Consider the following 21,812-nt stretch of genomic DNA (forward strand, 5'->3'; position numbering starts at 1 on the left):
AAAAAAAAAAAAAAAAAATGGAAGGGGGAAGGAGAGGGGAAGAGGGAGGCAGACAGGAAAAGGGACAGGGTAGAGAAATGGAGAGAAGGAGAGGGAAAGTCAGCCCAGACAGACTGAGAGTCTATACTGAGGAAGCTGAGCTTCCTACCCAAAGTGTGTCTTTCTACTCTAATCCCTCGGTGCTTAGGCTTCGGCTTCAGCTCAGCTTGGTGAGGCTGTGCGAATGGCACTTTCATGATCTAGTGCCTACTGATTTCTGCTTCAGGTTATGCATTTCCCTTGACTGGTTTTACTTTTTCATAATGCTTAAACGTTTTATGTAACTGACTTCCAACCTGTAAAAGCAACCCTTACTTTTTTTGTTCCCTTCTAGTTACTTGGACATAGGTGAAATCAAGAAAAGACCAATGGAAGCTGTTAATACTGAGGTAATACAAGTTCTAGTTTGAAACTTTAAATTAATGTCATTAATGTCTGGTTGTTGTTGCGTATAGCATGTCTGACTGTGGATAGTACTCTACTAGTAAGATATGAGGTCTCAGGTGTATGTAAGGACCACAGTATGCTTTAAGGAAAACATTTCTTTGCTGGGCTATTGTTAGAAATGAAGAGATACTATGCTCAGGCATTCAGGACTGGATTCCCACCTAGGTCCTTATTGCTTACTGGTCAGAAACAGCCAGGATCACACTTCCGGCCTGAGGCTTTCCAACAAGATACATAGTTGCCATGTTGGACTTGCTGGGTCATCATTTTCAGTTTCTTTGAGACAGGGCCTCTCTACACAGTCCTGGCTGTTCGGAAACTCAGAGATCTGCTTGCCTCGGCTTCCCAGGTGCTGGGATTAAAGGTGTGTGCTACCATGCCTGGCTCAAAAATATGTTTTGTTTTCATTTTTAAAATTATCTTCTTGTGTTAGGGATTAAACCCAAGGACTTACTTATGCTAAGCAAGTGCCATGCTGTGGAGTTACACTCCCTGTCCTGATTTAGTTAGTTAGTTATTATGTTGCAGATAGGGTCTTGCTAAGCTTAGCCTCAAGCTATCATATCCTAGGCTTCTCTTGAACTTAACATTTCTGCCTGAAGTGCTTCCTTGTGGCAGAGAAAGATGTAGATCAGACTGGACACCGCTCACTAGCCCAGGTGGACACTCTTTCTATTCAACGTTCCCTAGATCCAGGACTGCCATATAGAAAAAAGCAGTTCTTTCTAGCCAAAGTCCGGACCCCAGAGAGGCTGTGTACTGCTCCACACCTTCTTTCTCATTCTACTTAAGCATGTAACAAGGCCAACTAGGTCCCTCTAGGAAAGTCATATAAGATAAAACTCTAATTGTGCAGTATTTGAAGAATGTGAGGTTACATTCATTATTCAATGAATATTCACTGAATGGTTTATGGAAGACATGCTTATTTCCAGATCTTGTTTAAAATAATATTTTGCCTATCTTTTTCATTTTTCAATGCACATCACATTAATTGCCTATGAAAGTGATAGGCTTTAAAGCTTAAAGCAGACAATGGTATACATTTTTTTTTTCTGGTTGTGATTTTTTTAATCATGTCTAAGGAATGAACACTTTTAATAGCTATACTGAGTGGAAATAAAGAACAGATCAGTGAACTAGCCAGACAAGAATCTATGTGCATCAGTTTGATAGGCCACCTTTGGATGCAATTGGCACTGGAACATGGGTTTCTGCTGTAGAGTCTGAGAGGTGGGAATTCCTCAATAACATGAGCTTCAGTCTTTGTGGTGAAAGTGTTGAACAGATGTGCAACAGGTTCATTGAGAGTAGCTTTTCCGTTCTGCGCTTGGTGCTGCATACCCAGAGCAACAGGAAGAGCAGAGCTATAGGCATGCGCCCATTGGCTATTGAGTGAGTGTTGGCAAGTACTTTTCTAACTGAGCTATTTCCCAGCTCCATGGATTTTATCTTTAAAAAATGTTTATTTATATTTTTTATGAGTGTTTACCTGTTTGTATATATATGCTGTGTCACATGCATGCCTAGTGTTCTCAGAGACCAAGAGAGTGTCACATACCCTGGAACTGGAGTTACAGATGACAATGAGCTGTACGTCATGGGTGCTGGGAACTAGACCAGGACTTTCTGCAGAAAAGCAAGTGCTCTTAACCACTGAACTATTTCTCTAGCCCCAGGATTCTTTTTGGATGCGACATTAGAAAGGCAGCTAGTGTTGTTCCTCTACTTTGCTGCTGTGCTGGCTAATTTTGTGTCAACTCATAATGATTCAAGCTATAGTCATTTGAGAGGAGGAAACCTCATTTGAAATGCCTCTATGCCTCTATAAGATGGTGGCGATAGGAAAGCCTGCAGGGCATTTTCTTGATTAGTGATTGATGTATGAGGGCCCAGCCCATTGTGAATGGTACCATCTCTGGATAAGTGGTCCTGGATTCTGTAAGAAAGCAGGCTGAGCAAAGCCATGAAGAGCAAGCCAGTAAGTAGCACTCCTCCATGGCCTGTGCATCAGCCCCTGCCTCCACGTTCTTGCCCTGCTTGATTTCCTGCTCTGACTTACCCTCAGCAATGAAGCATGGTCTGAGAGTTGTAAGCTAAATCAACCCTCTCCTCCCATGTTGCTTTGATCATGATGTTTCATTGAGCAATAGTAGCTCTAACTGACTGGGATGGTGACTCAGTTTAAAGACGATTTGTGTTACACCATTCTCTTTGGGATTGCCGTCTTGTTATGAAGCTGTCTGTGGACTTTTCTGATAGGAGCTTCCATCTGTTCTGACCTACATGTGAATTCCATTCCTTACCCCAGTTCCTCTTGTCCCATCTGGGGAGAGGGTATTCCAGACAGTGGCATTTGTAGATAGCTATTTTGAGTCAAAGTCTCTTTAATATAAAGGGGCCATAGCTCACAATGGATAGAGAGGTAGAGAACAGGTGCCCTCACAATAGAGCACTTGGATGTCCTTGGAGGTGTTTCCGGTGTGTCTTATAAACCAAATGCCCCATGGCTGTGCTCAGTAGGAGGTTAGAGTTGGGTAAGAGACAGAATAAGGCAACTGTGTTATTTACTGTCTGTGTCCTGTGACCAGATACAGTAGAAGAAAAATGTAGCTTAAAGGGATCCATCTCTTTTTATTGTTGTAGAGTATTCATCCAGCACAGTGTGAAGGCTTGGGAACAGGTGGCTCTGTGCCCATGGGAACATGAGGCTGAGGCTCTCTCACCTCCTCAAATCTCCTGGGACAGGAAACAGCTAAGTTATAAAACTCAAGATATAATCCCCCACCCCAACCCACTTCTTCGAACTAGGCTCTACCTCCTAAGTGATCCACAGCCTAGCCCCCCACCCCCCACAGCACCACACAAGCCTAGGGGGACATTTCCATTCCACCATGACGTTAACTATAGTCTTCCTGAGGCTTATGTACCTGACTAGAGGTATGCCTAGAGGCTTGGGGAGGTGCAGGTAGAGTTTTAAAAGGTTGATACGTGTTTCAAATATGAGTCTTTTATTGTTGGCCTGTTTATCAAGTTCTTAAAAATATTTCTTTCTATAAATCATAGAAGAAATTATTTAATATTTGTCACTGAAAGAGTAAAAACACGTGTTTGGATGAAAGAGTGAAAATTGGCTTGGAAGGATGTGAGAACAAGGTAGTCTTGCGTCGGCCAGGTTCAGATGCTAGGCAGGCAGAAGGCCAGCCGGGCGTTGGCGGGACACTCTGTGACTCCCACACTGTGCGGCAGCTTTGCAGTGCTCTCAGGGCCTAGGTATGCAGACACTGCCTTTCTCCTGAGCCCACCGCCACACACCGCCACACAGCTTTGCTGCCCCCATATTTTAACTGCTAAATCACTCTGGCCTCAAGGTCACCCCCAGTGAATACCTACTTCCCATCTCACCTGGGAAACAACAATCAAGCAGAGTCCAGGTCAACAGAGCTTACTTTGTTTAACCATGACCATCTGGTTTTAAGTTAATTTTAATTTCTTCACTGTTGGCCTTTGCTGTAAAACTTGATGTTAAAAAGCTTCTTTGGTGCAAGAACACATTTTGGGGGCTAGAAGCACAGTTTCTGAATTTTTAAAATTTGGATGAAATATATTATATTATATCAGAGAATAAAGGGACTGTTATTTGAGGAACAAGAAATAATTGAGTTGTGGGAAATTCATACAAATTTCCACAGGTTATAAACACGTAATTCCTGATTGGCTGTAACTCAGATGATGTTTGGGCTGTGCCTCACTGCAGCCTTGAAAATATTCAATATTCTTCCCTAGGTCTCTTGTGAATTTTTGAAGGATGAATATGCCATGGTCTTGCCTTCTTCTGGCCTTGCTGGCTCTAGAGTATTGGTTGAGTGTATGACCTGTCATGACTTTTGACTTTTGTCTGTTTAGTATGCCATTAATCGAGAAACAAAGTCCTCTTCATGACGTCAACATAAACCCCCTCTCACGTCAGTGGCATTTACCAGTGGTTTATGGAACTGGAGGGTATGTTTGGTAGTATAGAAGTTTCAGCTGAAAGTTAGCATTACCTTCGCCCTTCTTAAGACACGGCAGCCCAGGCTCCAGCTTTTACTCACACTTGTGAGTGAACCCTTTGTTCTCTCCTTCCTCCCACAGTGCTCCTGAGCTCCTCCCATTCTGTATTCCTGCTGATTAGAACACAGAACAGTTTAGGGCTTCGTTTTGTTTCCGTGAGTCTTGTTGATTCACACACTGAATATCAGTAAAGATACTTGTTATTAATTTATTTATATGGTGTAAGTGTGTTGCGGGAGGTCAAAGGGCAACATGCCGAAGGTGGCTTTCATGTGATCTGGAGGATTAAACAGACTCAAGCACCTTCGTCTGTCGAGCCACCTCAGCAGCCCAGTCACTGTCATCTGTATGCTTACTCCAACATCTTCTTTTTAAAAATCAAGAGTCGTTTGGATGCTCTTTCTCTCTTGGTTGGTCCTCATCCAATGGTGGAGGAGCCCTGGTGACCAGTAAAGAGAAAAGCAAGAAGAGCGAGAGGGCTGGGCTTGTCCTTCTCCAAGGGACCTGCTGGTGACTAAATGGTGCTCTGTACCTGGGAGAAACACGGCTTTGGTAAGACGTCTGCTAGTTAGGAACGGAGACCCAGTAAAGGCCTTTGTAAGGCATGGCAGCCCCCTGTTGAAAAAACTCATGCTGCTGAACTGTCTTGGATAGACCCAGCTCACATTGGAGTTTTCTTTATGAGAACCTGGGTAACCTTAGTTGTGTGGGGAACATGGTAGGTACCAGGATGTGAGACGAAGGGAAGGAAGCACTTGAAACTGTAAAACCTGGCCTTTCTGGAAAGGGTGTGAGCCACAGCTCAGGTCATCTGCTTGGATGAATGTCCTTCAGATGGAAAATATCATTCCTGAGACTTGCCTGGCTCAGTTTAATCATTAGGCATGATCTCTAATGAAATATACCATGAAATTGCTACTTAAAGTGCTTTGGCTGGGTCTGGAATTCTAGACATTAAGCTGAGCATAATTATTAACCATGCTACAAGAAGGCATGGGGACTGCGTGGCTGCACTCACTAATTTTTACCTTGCATATTCTGAGTTCTCAAGGGAGTTCAAAGGAGCAGGCACTAAAGGGTTAAACAGCTTTTTCTTTAACTCTAGGAAATCATTGCAGATGGTGTCAGCAGACTTGGGTATACTAATTTATTGAAGAGTAAAAGAAAAGAAAACTCCTATAAATTCATCTAACAGCGATGGGAGCCTCTCTCTGCTCTTTAGACCACCCCTCATTTCAGCAACACTGTTTCATGAGAAGCATTTCTTTATAAGACAGAGGTCGTGATAATTCTAATGTGTAAGATGTTACCAAGGCTTTGAAGAAAGATTTTTTCTTCTTCTTCTAAAGAACAATTGATTATGTTGCATTTTTCTTTTAAAATGATTTTTATATTTACATATTTTGTGTATGATCATGCTTGTACCATGATGCTGCTATGGAGGTCAGAGAAACATCTATGTCAACCTGTCAAATACTAGCTGAATGAAAACAAATCCACCAGTAATGCTCAGCAGCTATGATCGAAGCTAGTACATTGGTGGTTTGGGTTTGGCCAGTAGTCAGGGTGTCTGATGCTGACTTAAAATGTTTGCAATCCTCTCTGCATTTAGACATCATTTTAGTAAATCTGCTACCCATGGAACTGGCAGACATGCATATTAGAGCTTGTATTATTCTTGCTTACATTAATAAGTTGCTCCAAGCAACAAGAGAAATCCAATACATAAGTAAACACTTAGATTACTCAGTCTCCAGTTTTGGTTTGTTCTCCAGATCCTGTTGCAGCTCTCATGTGTGCTGCTCCTTACAGCTTACAAAGGGGCCTTCAGCCTGTATAGGTCACTATCCTCCAGAAACAACCAAAGACCATCTAGATAGCAGGCTGTATACCATCTCCTCCTGTGTAAAACAGGCTCCAGCGAGGCCCAGCACCCGTGGATGGAAGCTGCTTTCAGGGCTGGGCCATTGACGTCCATTCAGTTGGTTTCATCACAAATATGCAGCTGTGTACCTAATGTCTGGCTTGATCAACAGTGAAAATTCCCACATACCACCATGAGAGACTCCCTTGTGAGCAGCCAGCTAGATCCAGCTAAGATATCATCCCATGATTACATAGTTTGGATGTTTGTTTATTGAAATAAAGTCACTCTCGGCCCACCTGCTAGCTGGGGTCAGAACGCCGAGTGGCCCAGGACTGTGGGAAAGAGACAACCGAGTCAACTCAGCACAATTGCTACAATGCCTGATGTTTAACAGGAATCTCTCTCTCTAGGAACTTATAAATGGCAGCCTCTATAGTCTTGTACTTCTCTCTACTAGCAACAGGCATTTGGGCTTTCAAAGATTTATGAGCTCTCATTCCCATTCTTGCTAGTTCAGATCCACACCTAATGTAAGTGGTCTTCCAAGTTTTAGAAAATGTTATGTGCCTGGCCTCATGTGAGTTGGGTTTACAATGATGAGGAAGGCTGGCAAGGGTCCATCAGCTGCCTGTTACACGAAGGCTTCTACTGCCTGAGGAAAGACTGTGTGGTCAGAGTCAGAAAGCACAGGGTGTTGGAGGGCACCTGCTAGAGGCCCAGTGTCCTCAGTAGCTCCCTCCATGAACCAATACTTCTATTGAGCCCTGTTAGCAGAGTAGAGGAAGAGCACTCAGAGTGGAAAAGACACTCCTGGATGAAGGAAGACAGAGCCAGCATTGGGGGCGGGGGCAGAGAATGGAGGTAGGGCTTGAGAAATGGGAAGAAACTTAACTATAGTGCTAAAAATATAACTAAATAAACAATAAACTTTTCCCTAAAGTCAGGCAGAAGATGTTGATGGAGTTTCAGCAGGGAGTAGACACAGTCTCTCTTGTTACTACTGTGAGGCTGGAAGCCAGGAGACTCCTCAGGGGTGAATCAGGTGAGGCTGGAAGCCAGGAGACTCCTCAGGGGTCAATCATGTGCTCTTGATGACTGAGGTAGTGAAGCAGAAGGGTCAGATCTGAGAAACGGTTTATGAGTTGATAGTGGAATATTTATTACTCCCTCTCCTCACTGCCATGACAAAATACTTGATGAAATCAGCTTAAGGAAAAGTGCTGGGTTGTAGCCCATGGTATAAGAAAAGCTGAGATAGAAATAAAGCCTTTAAATTTAAATAACGTGTTCTGTAAATGTAAATGTAATCAGATTGTGGCTGAGAAGGCACGGTGAAAGAAGCATAAGCTGTCTGGTTACATTGGGTCTGCAGTCCATAAATACAGAGTAGACAAGAAGCAGGACCAGATTATTCAACTTCAAGGCTAGCCCAGTGATCCACTCCCTCCAGTAAGGCTCCTGCATGTCCCATAATCTTCCCAAACAGCATCATAGCTGGAAAGCAAGTGTTCACACATGTGGGTGTGTACGGGTGTGTATGGGTGTGTTGCGCCAGGTGGTAATGGAGGGATAATACATCTTAGGTTTCTGGCCTGGGTAACCATGCTGGCTGGTATTTATTTTTTCCCCTTTTATTGAAAATAGATTCATTTTTCATACAGTATATCCAGATTACAGTTTTCCCTCCCTTTACTCCTTCCAGTTCCCCCTTTCCTCTCCCCCCTCCTATTCTACTCCCTTTCTGTCTGTCATTAGAAAATAAGCTTCTAAGAGATAACAACCAAACATGACAAAATAAAATTTAATAAGATAGAAGCAAAAAAATGCATTGTGACTAGACCAGGCAACCCAACAGAAGGAAAAGAGCCCAAGAATAGGCACAAGAGTCAGAGACCCACATGTTCACACACTCAGGAGTCATAGAAAAATACTAAGCTGAAAGCTACAATCTGTGCAGAGGCCCTGGTGCAGACCCATGGAGGTCCTGTGCTTGCTGCTTCAGTCTCTCTGAGTTCATATGGGCTTTGCTCAGTTGATTCAGAGGACCTTGTAATCCTGCTATCCAATGTCCTGTGGCTCTTATACTCTTTCTTCCTCCTCTTCCTTGGATTCCCTGGGCTCTGAGGGGAGGAATTTGATGGATACCTCCTATTTAGAGATGTGTGTTCCAAGAGCTCTCTCTTTCTCCCTCTCTCTCTCTCTCTCTCTCTCTCTCTCTCTCTCTCTCTCTCTCTCTTTCTCTCCTTCTTCTCTCTCTGTCTCTCTCTCATCTGGCTGTGAGTTTCTGCCTTTTCCTGTCTGCTGCAGGAGGAAGCTTCTTGGATTGATGAAGACTGGATAACAGACTGATCAATGAATATAGAAGAAGAATATCAGTAGGAGTCATTTTATTGATTTTTGTTTGTTTGTTTTTAGTGTGCAGGATATTTTTATGTCAAAGTGACATAAGCTAGAGTCATCTAAGAAGAGGGAGCCTCTACTGAGAAAATGCCTCCAAATATTAGGCTTTGGGCAAGCCTGTAAGGCATTTTCTTAATTAGTGATTGATGTGAGAGGGCCCAGCCCATTGTGGGTGGGGCCATCCCTGAGCTGGTAGTCCTGGGGTCTATAAGAAAGCAGGCTGAGCAAGCCACAAGGAACAAGGCAGTCAGCAGCACCCCTTAATGGCCTCTGCGTCAGCTCCTGATTCTAGGTTCTAACATGGTTTGAGTTCCTGTCCTGACTTCCCTTCGGTGATGAACGGTGACATGGAAGCTTAAACCACACATTTATTTTGGTCTTGGTGTTTCATCATAGCAATAGTAACATGACCCAAGACAATAACTATCCAAATTATGTTTCCACTCATAGACACAAGGGGCACTTTTTGTTTGTATGTTTGAGAAAGGATCTCTCTATGTAGTCTTGGCTAGTCTGGAATGCAGTATGTAGACCGTGCTGACTTTGAACTCACAGAGATATACCTGCCTCTACCTCCTGAGTACTGGGGACTAATGGCATCCACTATGGTGTCTGGCCACTCTTAGTGTTTTTGATAACAAAGACAATCAGAAATACCACATCAACTATTGGAATACTACACCAACTGCTGGAATATACATTGTTGGAGGATCTGCAAGCCCTGGCTTGAGCTCATGTGATTTCTATGTTATGTATTTAGCCCTTTACCTGGGTTACTTAGCGAAACCTCTGGCAGCCTTGCAATGAAACATGTATATGTGTGTGTGTGTGTGTATGTGTGTGTGAGTGTGTGTGTGTGTGTGTGTGTGTGTGTGATGTTTTATGAAGTCTACTAGTGAGCCCACAGTTGGAGAGACCTGCTCATTATTATCTGGCATTGTGCAGAGGGAAGCATTTCCAGCCATGCTAGAAGAATTTAAATTGAAGGCGATCAATCACTCAGTCTGTTTGCTGTGGAAGGAGTGCTGAGTCAGGTGGAGGTCTTTAACATTTGCCATACTTGATTGGATCATGATAGAAAATATAGAAGGAAGACTGGACATTGGAATGTGAGTCTAGACAGGGGCATGGCTTTCTTTTGATTACCTCAATGCCCTTCCTTAAGAAGTTGTTAGTGACAGTCTTGCCTAGAGCTATTTTAGTTGTTGTCTTAATTGGCTTTTTTTTCTTTTGCCATGGCTTATATTCCCTATAGGACAAGATATTTATGTTGAATATTTCCACTGCAGTCTTTGAAATGGCTTTGGCATGTCTACTTAGAAAAGACTCCCATGGGAAACTGAAAGTATTTTTACATGGAAATTTACTACTGTGTGAAGAGATTAGAGACAGGGATACTGAGACTGGAACCATTGATTAAATTTTTTGTACTAAGGGCCATTTGGTTACTTTAACTCTTTTGACCAGAAGTTTAGAATAATATCAACCATATTATCAGGAACATGAAATAACTTGCTAGGATGGGGAGGACTATCCTATGCTGCAGACAAGCTAACTTCCAGTCTCCACCTCAGAACTTCAGAGTGTTATTTCATCTCTGTTATGGTTTGAGTGTGAGACGTCCCCAATAGGGTCATGCCTTTGATCACTTGGTATTAGCTGATGGCCCTGTTTTGGGAGGTTGGGTACTTTTAGGAGGTGGAGCCTCAGTAGAGGAAGTGAGTCACTAGAGGATGGTCTTGAGGTTGACTTGCCAGGGCCTCACTTCCTGTCTGCTCTCTGCTTCCTGATTGCAGAGGCAATGTGGTCAGCTGATCTTACTACTCAATCTACGCTTTCCCCACCTCGATAGGCTTTATGCTTAAAACTGAGCTAAAAGAAACCCTTGCCACTTTAAGCTGCTTTTGTCACTGTAATGGGACAAGCAACTGATACAAATGAACTGTTTATTCAAATATAAAGTATGCTCAGATGTCAGGAAGCCAAAATATGACAGGTAGTTACTAATGTTCTCGAGAGTTCAATAACAACTTGTCTTCTTTCGGTCAAAATCAAAGCGACCGTCTTCATACCTGGACAATTGGCTCCTCCTCTCTGAGGTCACCAGAGGTCTCAGCCTCTCCTCTTTATTTCTCTCCTGTCTACTCTCCCTTCCCTTCTCTCACCTTCCTCTGCCTCTTTTCCTTCTTTCTCCCCTACCTTCAGATCAATGCTAGGGTTTTTAGTATGCGAGAAACCTCATCTTTAGAACTTTGGATGATATCTCATCTTTTTCTGTTCTATTTTAATATTTTTAAACATATACACTGAATTATAAGTGTGACTCTTGTTACCTTATTTATGAGTGGGATAAAGGGAGTTGAGGAAAAAGATAAAGCTTACCATGTACGTCAATATCAGATGCATAGAAAGCTGTGCAGTACCAGGGTGCACACCTTTAATCCCAGCATTCAATAGGCAGAGGCAGGTGGATGTCAGAGTTTGAGGCTAGTCTGGTTTACAAAGGAGCAATTTCCAGGACAGCCAGGGCTACACAGTGAAACACTGTCTTAAAAACAACAACAACAACAATAGCAACCACAACAAGGACAACAACAACCACCATCACAACAACAAACACAACAGCAACTACCACCACCACAGCAACTACAACAATAGCAACAACCACAACTACAACCACTACCACCACAACAATAGCAATCACTACAACTACAACCACTACCACCACCGCAACAATAGCAACTGCAACAACAACAACAACATCAACAACAATAACAACAACAACAACGCCAAAGCTGACTCGTACAAGTGGTCAGCACACTGGAGAAGTGCTCATGCCTTCCTCTCCTAATCTTCTTCTAATTAGTGCTTTTGTATCCTTAGGGTTTTAACAAGTGGGAGCACCTAGAGTTTTGTTCTAAAGAGTTCTGAGTTGACTTTTTACCATTGTATGGTTGGATTGTTGAATAAAGTCTGTCTTTTCCTCAAGCCTGTAAACTCTAAGATATATGGATCATCATACCTTTTTAATGTTCATTTCTATATTGCCCTGGCATCTAAAACAGATTCTGGCACAAAGATATATGTGTACATATTTGAATAAATAATAAACAAACTTTTCTAGATACATGAAGATGGCTGCAGACAGTCTGGGCTTTAAGCATTACTATCATAAGGTCTTCCAGGGTCCAGCTTAGAGTCATCTGAGGAGGGAGTGCCTATTGAGGGATTGCTTAGATTGGATTGGTTTACAAGTCCCCTGTCCCCACCCGTGGGGGATTGACTTCTGACTTGGTTGATAATTGGCATAGAAGTGACCAGTCCACTGTGGGTGGCACCATTCCCTGAGCTGGAGGTCCTGGGCTGTATAAGGAAGCTAACAAACATGAACCACAGAGCGAGTCAGGAAGCAACAACATTCTTCCATGATTTTTGCCTCAACTTCCTATTTGAGTTTCTGTCCATCCTTCCCTGTACAAGGGACTGTAACCTTGTAAATTGAAAGAATTTTTGCCCTTCCCTAAGTTGCTTTTATTTAGACTGCTTTATCAAAGCAACAAATAGTGAAGGTAGAATACCCAGTTTTAGGATTGAATCTTAAATCACCCCAAAACTTAGTAGCACAAACAGCACTGTGTTTTATTTATAGATATTGTATGCTAGGAATTAAGAAAGGGCCCAGAAGAGTGACTTTCTTTCATTCTGTTTTTTTTTTTTTTTGCTTCATTATTTTTAATGAAATACTTGAAGACTGTATACTAGACTCATCTGGAAAGTAACATAGCAATAGAACCAATGTTGGCCATTGGATAGACACTTGTTTTTCCTCCTCTTCTGTCTTTTCTGTTTGTTTTTTTCTTTGTCATGTAGATTGGTCATCATCACAGAATGGTTGTGGAGTTCTGAGCTATGGGAAGAAGGGAGAGGGAGAGGGCAAAGGAGGGAGGAGGAGAGAACAAGCCCTCTTCTTTTTCATACTTCCCCTGTGTCTTCATTTACTGGCTTAGGTTGCTTAGTGAGAAGGAGGATGGAGGTCATTTAGCATCTTAGAATATGAGACAGGTCATGATCATTACAAACATAGTCAATATAGGACACTCCAAACAGACTGATCTAAGAAAGGCTTGTTAGCATTCTCTTTGAACATGGCTCATTGCTTGCTGAAGAGTTGAGTGAAGGGAATCTGTAGAGTCTCACACACTAGGAAAAAAAGAAACCTCTTTGTGTCTTCCAGTTACACAGGCAAGATCTGACGGAGTGGGTAGCATATCTGTAGCTGTTTGAGCAAAAGAGAGGCTGACTGGAAGAGCTCGAGATGGAAGAGGGCAAGTAGACAAGGGTCAGGATGCAGCTTCATCATACTAGACAGCACAAAGAGCACCCAGCACCTGGCTTCCTTTCCTGGCCATATTCCAGTTGCTTCTCACAGTAATTCCTCTTCATGGTGAAAATACCTACTTCTAAAACTGCAAACCAGCCTTGTTGGGAGCACATCCAGGTCCTGCCATGCCGGGTAAAGATATCACACCACTGAAAACCTTGACTAAACACAGATCTAACTTCTCTTATTTAGGTCAAAAGTGTCAATTTAAAACATTGGCCCTGTGAGCTTTGTTTGCCTACTTTTCAGTTGCTGTGGTTCTCTGCCCTCTTGACTCTGTCTTTCCTTGAATTATGATTGGGATAGAAAGAGAAATAAAACACTGGGAGTCAAAGACAGTGGCATAATCTGACAGCCCACGGTAGTCTTTAGAGAAGAAAGTGTTAAGTAGAGCGAGAGCCTTCCCAGGGCAAAAGAGTTACAGTGTAAAAGTTCTTAAGCATTCTTCCTGGTGGTCCATTTTCAAAGGCCAAATTTTCAGATAGTCTTGGGGACAAAATTCCTCTTCTCTTTGAAGCTGGACAGCATGACTTTTTAGCGGGAAGTTGCTCAACCAGCACCCTTTGTACATGGTGACCCTTTGCTTTGATTTATTATTCTACTCCCTATGGGTGTGAAGATTGCAATTCATCATCTGGTTCATACCACAGGTTTTAGAGTCTGCCTGAGGTTGTTTGCCTTGGTAACCTGGAAACCTAATTGCAATAACAAGCCATTAAAAGGCAGCTACTCTCTGAGTGCTTACAGTAAAAGCAACACCAGGGAGGATCAGCCGGTGGCTGACCAGTATGTCCTTCAGACAAAACGACTCCTGATTTATACCTATTGATGGTTGGATGCTGTGATTCAGAAGTGTGTTTAGTAGATGAAAGAGGAAAAAGAAAAAGGAAAGAATGCCGTCAAATGTAATAGTCGGTTGAAGCTAACACTTTCTTTTCCCCACCAGATGAGTAAATTAAATAAATAAATAAATAATAAAGAACATGACTGCTCCTAGGTAGGGTGGAGGAGAAAGGTTATTGTAGATATGAGGGAGAACATAGGCAGAGGCAGAGACAGAAACATCTGGGAGAGTCCCAAGTGAACATGACCTTGAGCCAGGCCATGTGAGGGAGGGGGCAGTGGGGAGAAGAGAGAACAGAGAAGGGAGAGGGGAGAGCAGGAGGTCAAAGGCAAAAAGGGTCTCCATAGCCCAAATGGCTTGATTATACAGGGAAGAAGAGCAGCTTGGGGAATGGCAGCCCTGGGGCGGGGTGGGGGCAGTTTAGGGTATTAGTCAGGTATGCCAGCCAGGAGGACTCTGTAACAAACAGGGACTGAAGAGTGCTGGGAGAACCTGGTGGCCAGCTTCAGCTTTGCAGTATTAATAGGCAGCTCAATTAGCTGATTGTCCCAGGTTTGAGACCTAACACCTTGGAGGAGTGAGTATCTTGTCCTTTGTATTTGGGAAACCACAAGAGACTTGCTCTCTTAGATGGATTTGTATTCCTTCTCTTAGTATTATTTCATATTATGTAACACCTTCAGGTAAAAATACACTAGCCTTTCTCACTGAGGAAAGCATAGAAATTAAGACGTGGAGAGAAAAGTTAGTCTAAATAAGCTTAGTCACCCCACTTGGGTAAACAAGGCAGAGTAAATCCAGAGCAGAGAAGACAGATCCACGGGAACATGCTTGGTATGCAAAGCGGGGACCTGGGTTTGGATCTCTAGCATCCATATAATATAACAATAATAATTGGTTATGGTGGAGTGTACCCTGTGGTCCCATCTCTGAGGGACAGACAAGGGCAGGTACCTGGGTTGTTGGCAAGACCCATGGGTTAGGGTGAGGGTAAGGTTTGTCCAACTATGTCTTCATTTGGGTATTGTAGAAACCAATGCCAATAGATAGAAACTGGTGCAGGGAAGACCCGCAGACTCCATGGTACCTAATCTGTGTCATATCACAGATTCTCTGGATTCTTTGAATCAGTTCCATTGAAGATGTGGAGCAAGCTTGACCATTTCCCCTCATTGGTGGGCTCCAGTTTTTAGGTGTTATTATAAATACTTCTCTAATCCATATAGTTTGAAACTTGGGTGGTTCATGTAAAATTGCCAACCAAGCTGTCTGTCTGCACCTCAGCCTTACTTCTGTCACCCTGGCACCATTGAAAAATAGCAACTTGAGAGAGAAAGGGTCCATTTGAACTCACAGTTCCAGGGCACATCTGTCTACTATGGTGGACTAGTCAAGGCAGCAGGAGCTTGAAGCTATGGGTCCCATCACAGTCACAGTCAGGAAGCCAAGAGTGATGAAACCCTCTACTTAACTCAGTGTTCTTGAAGTTCAAGGCCCCCGCCCAATTAGTGATGTCATGCACAGCAAGGCTGGGTCTCTTCCCCACATCAACCCAGTCAACACAATCCCTCACAGACATTTAGACCAGAGGCTAAATGTCTCACGGGTGGTCCTGGAGGCTGGCCTCCTAGGACCTGCAGCTCTCCCTCCCTTCTCTTTGTAAGGGCAGCACTGCAGCGTAGAAAGCAAGGCATACAGGCCACGAGCACATAGGTCCTTTAAAAACAGATTTGTTTCTATAAACCTAAGTGGAAAAAGCCAGGTTTACCTAAGCTTAGTTTTCTTATTTATATTGGTACTGTGCTTAGGGAAGCAAGCAAAGAGTGAGGAAAGGCGTTCCGTGAAGTCCACTTTCTGTGCAACATGAACGAGAGCGAGAGCGAGAGCGAGAGCGAGAGCGAGCATCCCTCTTTAGTTAGGCTCTTCATTGCTTTGTGTGCATTTTTCTGCTTATGGGTGAGTAAGCATATTAAGCCTGACTTTCTCTCCAGACTTGTCTCTGGGCTGGGGAACAGGAGCTTGGGAACAAGGACCTAAGCCAGCTGACTGAGCTTTGGGCTGCTCTGATGTCTTCTGAGCATAAAAGTTGAGATTCCACGCAGCCTGTGTTATAACTGGGAGGATGTTAGTATTTGCTTACTTGCTGTAAAGTAAAAAAGTTGTCTGGAGTCACTAAGTAGAGAGGCCTGTAAATGCCTTTATTTAAGAAGAATTGGGATGGAACATAAGGAAGTGGGTGTCTTGTTCCATCAGTGCTAGTTGGAATGTTTGGGTTTGGACCCTCCGGCGTGGGAGATTCTGGTTTTGGTGAATCTGGTAGGTGGTGTTGCCATCAGACAAGCCGTGGTCCCAGGGCCTTTCCTGAGATAAACAGGTTGGGAAGAGAAGAACGGAGCCTCACTCCTGTGCAGCCCTTCCTACATTTCTACACGCTGTTCTGTCTCTGATGTAGCTGAAGCATTGTAAATATCAACACAGCACTGCTCTGCCATGAGCTACCTTCATCCAAGCAATCCATGCAGAGGAGGAAGAGGAATCGGGAAAGACAACGAGGGGATGTAATCCTGACAAGTGGAACATACAAATACCGCAAGCTGTGATCTTGGAGGCCTTAATGGAACAAATATGTTTTATTTCAATACATTTTTTAAAAAACAATTGCATCCAATCTCATTGATGTTCTATTCTTAAGGGATGATGATGCCTGAGTTATGAAGGCTGGGAAAAAGCTAACAGTTGACTAATTACTTAGGAGACACCCAGTGTTCTGTCATAGTCTTTAGCAATAATTTTTCCAACTGATGATATTTTCAGTAATCTTTTAATAATTTTTATACAATATATTTTGATCTTTTCCTTTCACCCAAGTACTCCTCTTCCTGACTTCCCCATCCATCCAACTTCATGTTCTTTCTCTCTTTAAATAAGAAAAACAAAACCAAAATAGAAAGAGCAAAAATCTCTCACTAAACAAAAGTCAAACAAGCAAAAGACCAATAAGACAAAAAAAAAAAAAAAAAAAAAAAAAAAAAAAAAAAAAAAAAAAAAAAAAAAAAAAAAAAAAAAAAAAAAAAAAAAAAAAAGGCAAAACAAAGCCAAACGAAACAAAAGTACACACACCCACACCCACACCCAAAAGCAAACAAGCAAAAGAGCCAAAACAAAACATGGAGTTTGTCGATGAACTAAGAGCCACTCAATCAGATAAAACCAAAACCCAAACTGAGATTTTCCCTTCCCCAGCAGGTGTCAGTTGCAGATAGCTTCTTGGTTAATGTGGTGCCCTGTGCCTTCTTCTTCCTCTCAGTGCTGGGACCCCGTCTAGCTTGAATCTCTGCAGGCCTTGTTTATGCTGCCACAGGCTCTGTGCATCAGTTCGGTTATAGACCGCTCTACAGTTCTGCTAAAGACACTGTGTCCTTGAAGTCACCCACCACTTTTGGCTCTTACACTCTTTTTGCCTTCTCTTCTACATAGATGCCTGAGCTTGAAGGGAGGGGTTTGATGAAGACATCCCGTTTAGGACTGAGTGCTCCAAAGTCTTTAACTATCTGTACATTGTCCAGTTGTGGGTCTCTGTTAACTCCCATCTACTGCATCAGTTACTTTTGGGAGTAATCTCTCTCTCTCTCTCTCTCTCTCTCTCTCTCTCTCTCTCTCTCTCTCTCTCTCTCTCTCTCTCTCTCTCTCTCTCTCTCTCTCTTTCTCTCTCTTTCTCCTCTCTCTACTCTCTCTCCCCCATCTCTCTCCCTTTCTCCCTCCCTCTCTCCCCCCGCCCTGTCTCCCTCCCCTAGTTTTAAAAATAGGCATACAAGGGATTGGTGAGATGGCCCATTGCATTAAGACACTTGCCACCAAACCTAAATACTTGACTTCAGTTTGTGGAACCCATATGAGGGATGGAGGGAACTTATTCCTAAAAGTTGTCCTGCAACCTCCACACAGGTGTTGTGCCACACTTGCACCCATCTGACCTCCACATGGGTGTTGTGGCACACTTGCTCCTCTGACCTCTACATGGTTGTCTTGGCACACTTGCACCCATCTGACTTCCACATGGGTGTTGTGACACACTTGCTCCTCTGACTTCTACATGGTTGTCATGGCACATTTGCACCCATCTAACTTCCACATGGGTGTTGTGCCACACTTGTACCCATACCTCCACATGGGTGTTGTGGCACACTTGCTTCTCTGACCCCATACAATGAGTAAATAAACATAGCAATTACCCCACAAAGAAATAGCTTTCAGGAGGGCATTTTATAATAACTTTATTCTTATTGATCCTAGCCAGTGCAGTCTTAAGCAGGAAGCAAATGCGTGCAGAACTGCAGTATGTGACCACAAATGATATTATAGAGCCATAGTGACAGACACTGGGCCCCAGCCCACAGAAGGAGTCCAGATGTGTAGATTAATAAACTCACTCAGCTACAGTCATCTAATTTTTTTTTCTGGTCAAAAGTATTCAATGGAATGAAACCTTATAAATGTTTAAAATAATGGTTGTTTCATCTGTTTCCCCTCCATGTTGCTATTTTCTTTTATTACTATTAAATTTAAATTTAATTAAAATATAATGACATCACTTACTCCTTTATTTCCTCTCTTCTATCCCTCCCATGTCTACCTCTTTCTCAAATTCATGACCTTCTCTTCTTTAACCATTGTTCTTACATATAAAAAGTGAATACAATATAAATAAAACCTACTGAGTCCATTCAGAATTGCCTGCATGTATATGTGTCTAGGGCCGACTCCTCAGTACCGGATAGTCAATCAGGCATCTCTTCCCTGGGGAGGACTAATTTTCCAAGTCTCAGCAGTTAGTGATTTCCTGTAGCTCTTCATCTAGGGGCAAGGCCCTTTGAGTTTTCTCTGCATCTACACCTGGATGACAACGGTTGACAGGTCTGTTGACAGGCATATTGTTGAGATTTCATAGGTGTAAGTTCCCTGTTACAGCTAGAAGACCTGATCTGACAGTAGAATCCCTGATCCGCTCACTCTTTCTGCCCCTTCTTGTGCAATGTTCCCGAGCTTTCGATATTGGGTTTGTATTGTAGATACACCAGCTGGGTCTGTGCTCCTAACACTCAGTTATGCTCTGCATTTGTACTAGCTGTGGCTTTCCGTGATGGTCTCCTCCTACTGCAAAAAGAAGCTTGGTCAATGAGGGGTGATAGTTACACATGCCTGTGGGTATAAGGATGGATATTTAGAATGCAGTTGGCAGTTATAATGGTTTAGGAATTGGTGGTAGTAGGTTTTTCTGTAAGATTCATGGCCCCACTAGTCATGTGCATCTTGCTCTGTTTACAGTGTATAGTGCACAGTGCCAGGCACAGACTGATTTCCCCTTTATCCTTAGGTATCAGTTGCAAAGAGCTTCTGGATTAGGAATGGGACCCTGTGTCCAGTTTCCCCACTAGGTGATAGAACCCTGTCTAGCCTGAACCTGTTTCCGCAGTCTCTGTGAATCCGTATGTGCTGGTTACTGCCAAGAGAGAAGTGCCACTATTGCTCCTTTCAGGCTGTCTTTGCTGTGCTGATTATTGCTGTGATTCATGGGCATCATGGCTGGGCAGGGCCAAGGATTGCTTTTCTCCATTGGCAGCGTGCAGGGTGCTTTCTGCTAGCATGAGACCTAGTGCTCAGGGAGGAGGCTTTCAGTCCAGTTCCAACTCAAATGCTCTGAGTCCTTCCCCCGAAGTGCCTGGTACAGTCATCTAATTTTTGACAAAGGTGTCAAGAACAAATACTGGAAAAAAAAGTCAGTTGAGAAACTGGGTTTCCACTATAGAAGTATGAAATTAGATCATATCACTCACTGTGCACAAACATCGAATCAAAATGGATCAAAGGCCTTAATATAAGACCCAAGAGAGGGATGGCTACTGGAGAAAATATAGGGGAAGACCCATGGTTGTGTAGGCATAGGCAAGGACTTTCTGAGATGGACTTCAGTAGAACAAGAGATAATCCTCAGGACTGACTGCCTGAGAGTGAGCTAGTCGCTCAGTGAACCCTAAACATTCTTCTTTATCAGCTCCGTGTGCTTTGACCTGCTGGCTGTTGCACTTTTGATGTGGAGCTGAGGTTCTCTTGACCCACTTCTACCCTTAGGGAATGTAAATATTTTCTCAATTAAGCCTGACCCGCTGGCTAACAACAAGCCAGCCATTGTTTGTCAATGTTCTGAGCTAATAAGCTTGGCATGTGGGCGAAGACCCCCTGCCTCTGTAGATCAGCCACAAACCTCATGACTGATCTTCATAAGATAACTGCAAGAAATAATTAATTTGGTGTGAACTTAGTGTGGGTATTTATGTTTGTTTATTCAACTGTCCTCTGGTTTAACAAAGCAAAGGAGGATCAAGTTTCTTTGACTACAAACCAAACGCCAAATGAAGCCACAGGTCTGAAGTACTTGGGGTTGGTCCAGTTACAAACTGGAGTGTTGTTGGTTCCCACCACAAAATTGTAGAGAACTCTCCCTGTGCCGTATGTGACACAGGTAAAAGTACTTCACTGAAGAGGTGTAGAAACACATTGTCTAGGACTGTTCATTTAAAAAGGCATAGATTTATGAGGGTCACCTTCTACCCTAGAAATCAAAGTATTCTCACAAGTATTGCTTATTTCATTGGTTTTTTGATAGAAGATTTTCCTATATAGCCCTGACTGTCCCAGAATTTGCTATGTAGACCAGGCTGGCCTCAAACTCCAGAGATCTGTCTGCCTCTGCCTTTAACCCTAAAGGCATATGCCACCATGCCTTAGTTAACTGTTAATTAGTTAACTTGTGTGCACAGTGTGGATATGTGTGTTCCACAAAGCACGTGTGGAGATGGGAGGGTAATGTGGGAATCAGTTCTTTCCTTCCACCACGTGGGTCCTGGGGTTCAGACACAGGTCTTCAGGCATGGTGGCAATCACCTATTGAACCATCTCATTGGCTCTTCACTGGGACTTCTATTGGAAAAGTATTGCTATTATACAAATATAGGAAAAGCACTTATTAAGTTCAGATTCCAGATTAATGTAAGTTAGAAACACACTTAAGTCATTATATTTTGCTTTTAGGGAAGAAAATGTCTCAGGCCCTAACACAACTTGTACATTTTTAATGGTTTTGGTTAACAACAGTGTATGTGTTGCAACTATTTAGAACAGTTGAAGAGGCACCATAGACTTAATTGTGCATTATGTACCACTGAACCATGCTAGGGAGAATTTCTTCTTGCATCTCTTGTCTTTTCAAAACCAATGATGCTTGTCAATGCAAACTTAGTTCCTATCCTGTTTGCCTTGTGCAGTATATGGCTACAGACAGAGGATCTAGAAATCAACCAAAATGAAGTTTGTAGATTATTTTATAGAAAAACTTAAGTGAGTGTAGAAATTTATATTTTCTCTCATACTTCTACATTGATGTCATTTTTCTCAAGTTATAAAAGGATACCTGGATCTGATTCCATTTGTTTACCTAATATTCATTGAAAACATAAGAGATTTCTGTTGTCTTAGTGATTATTTGACACCCAGGGTTAACAAAGTCATACTTTTTTAATAGTTTAAATTTCAAAGCTTTTCTTTCTACTTAAGATACTTTGCACTGTAGTAATATTTTGTTGTCTCTGGAGAAAGTAAGAACTTTAAGTTATTTTAGGGATGTGGAAGTGAAATACATGACCCATATCCTCAGTCTGCGTATGTAGAGTCTCCCAGGTGATGAAGCAGTGTGTGTTGGGGAATGCTGTTGGTGAAGAGTTGTT

At 42.7% G+C, this 21,812-nt stretch overlaps 1 protein-coding gene and 1 long non-coding RNA gene across 4 annotated transcripts in view; one reads left to right on the forward strand and one right to left on the reverse strand.

The window, feature by feature from the left end:
• LOC116082201 overlaps window positions 1–2,841 on the reverse strand; it is a 6,934-nt gene extending 4,093 nt beyond the window's left edge. The window contains exon 1 of the long non-coding RNA XR_004115208.1: window positions 2,793–2,841. This is a non-coding gene — a long non-coding RNA (uncharacterized LOC116082201). The remainder of the gene's footprint in view (window positions 1–2,792) is intronic.
• The window catches only part of Dcdc2 (doublecortin domain containing 2), a 162,275-nt gene that overhangs the window by 6,114 nt on the left and 134,349 nt on the right, over window positions 1–21,812 (forward strand). For all 3 annotated transcript variants that reach the window (XM_031359050.1, XM_031359051.1, XM_031359049.1), the window contains one exon: window positions 374–428. In XM_031359050.1, the coding sequence (XP_031214910.1) occupies window positions 374–428 (55 nt within the window). The remainder of the gene's footprint in view (window positions 1–373; window positions 429–21,812) is intronic.

Source organism: Mastomys coucha, unplaced genomic scaffold (genome assembly GCF_008632895.1).
Source record: "Mastomys coucha isolate ucsf_1 unplaced genomic scaffold, UCSF_Mcou_1 pScaffold7, whole genome shotgun sequence".
Taxonomy (NCBI): Eukaryota; Metazoa; Chordata; class Mammalia; order Rodentia; family Muridae; genus Mastomys; species Mastomys coucha.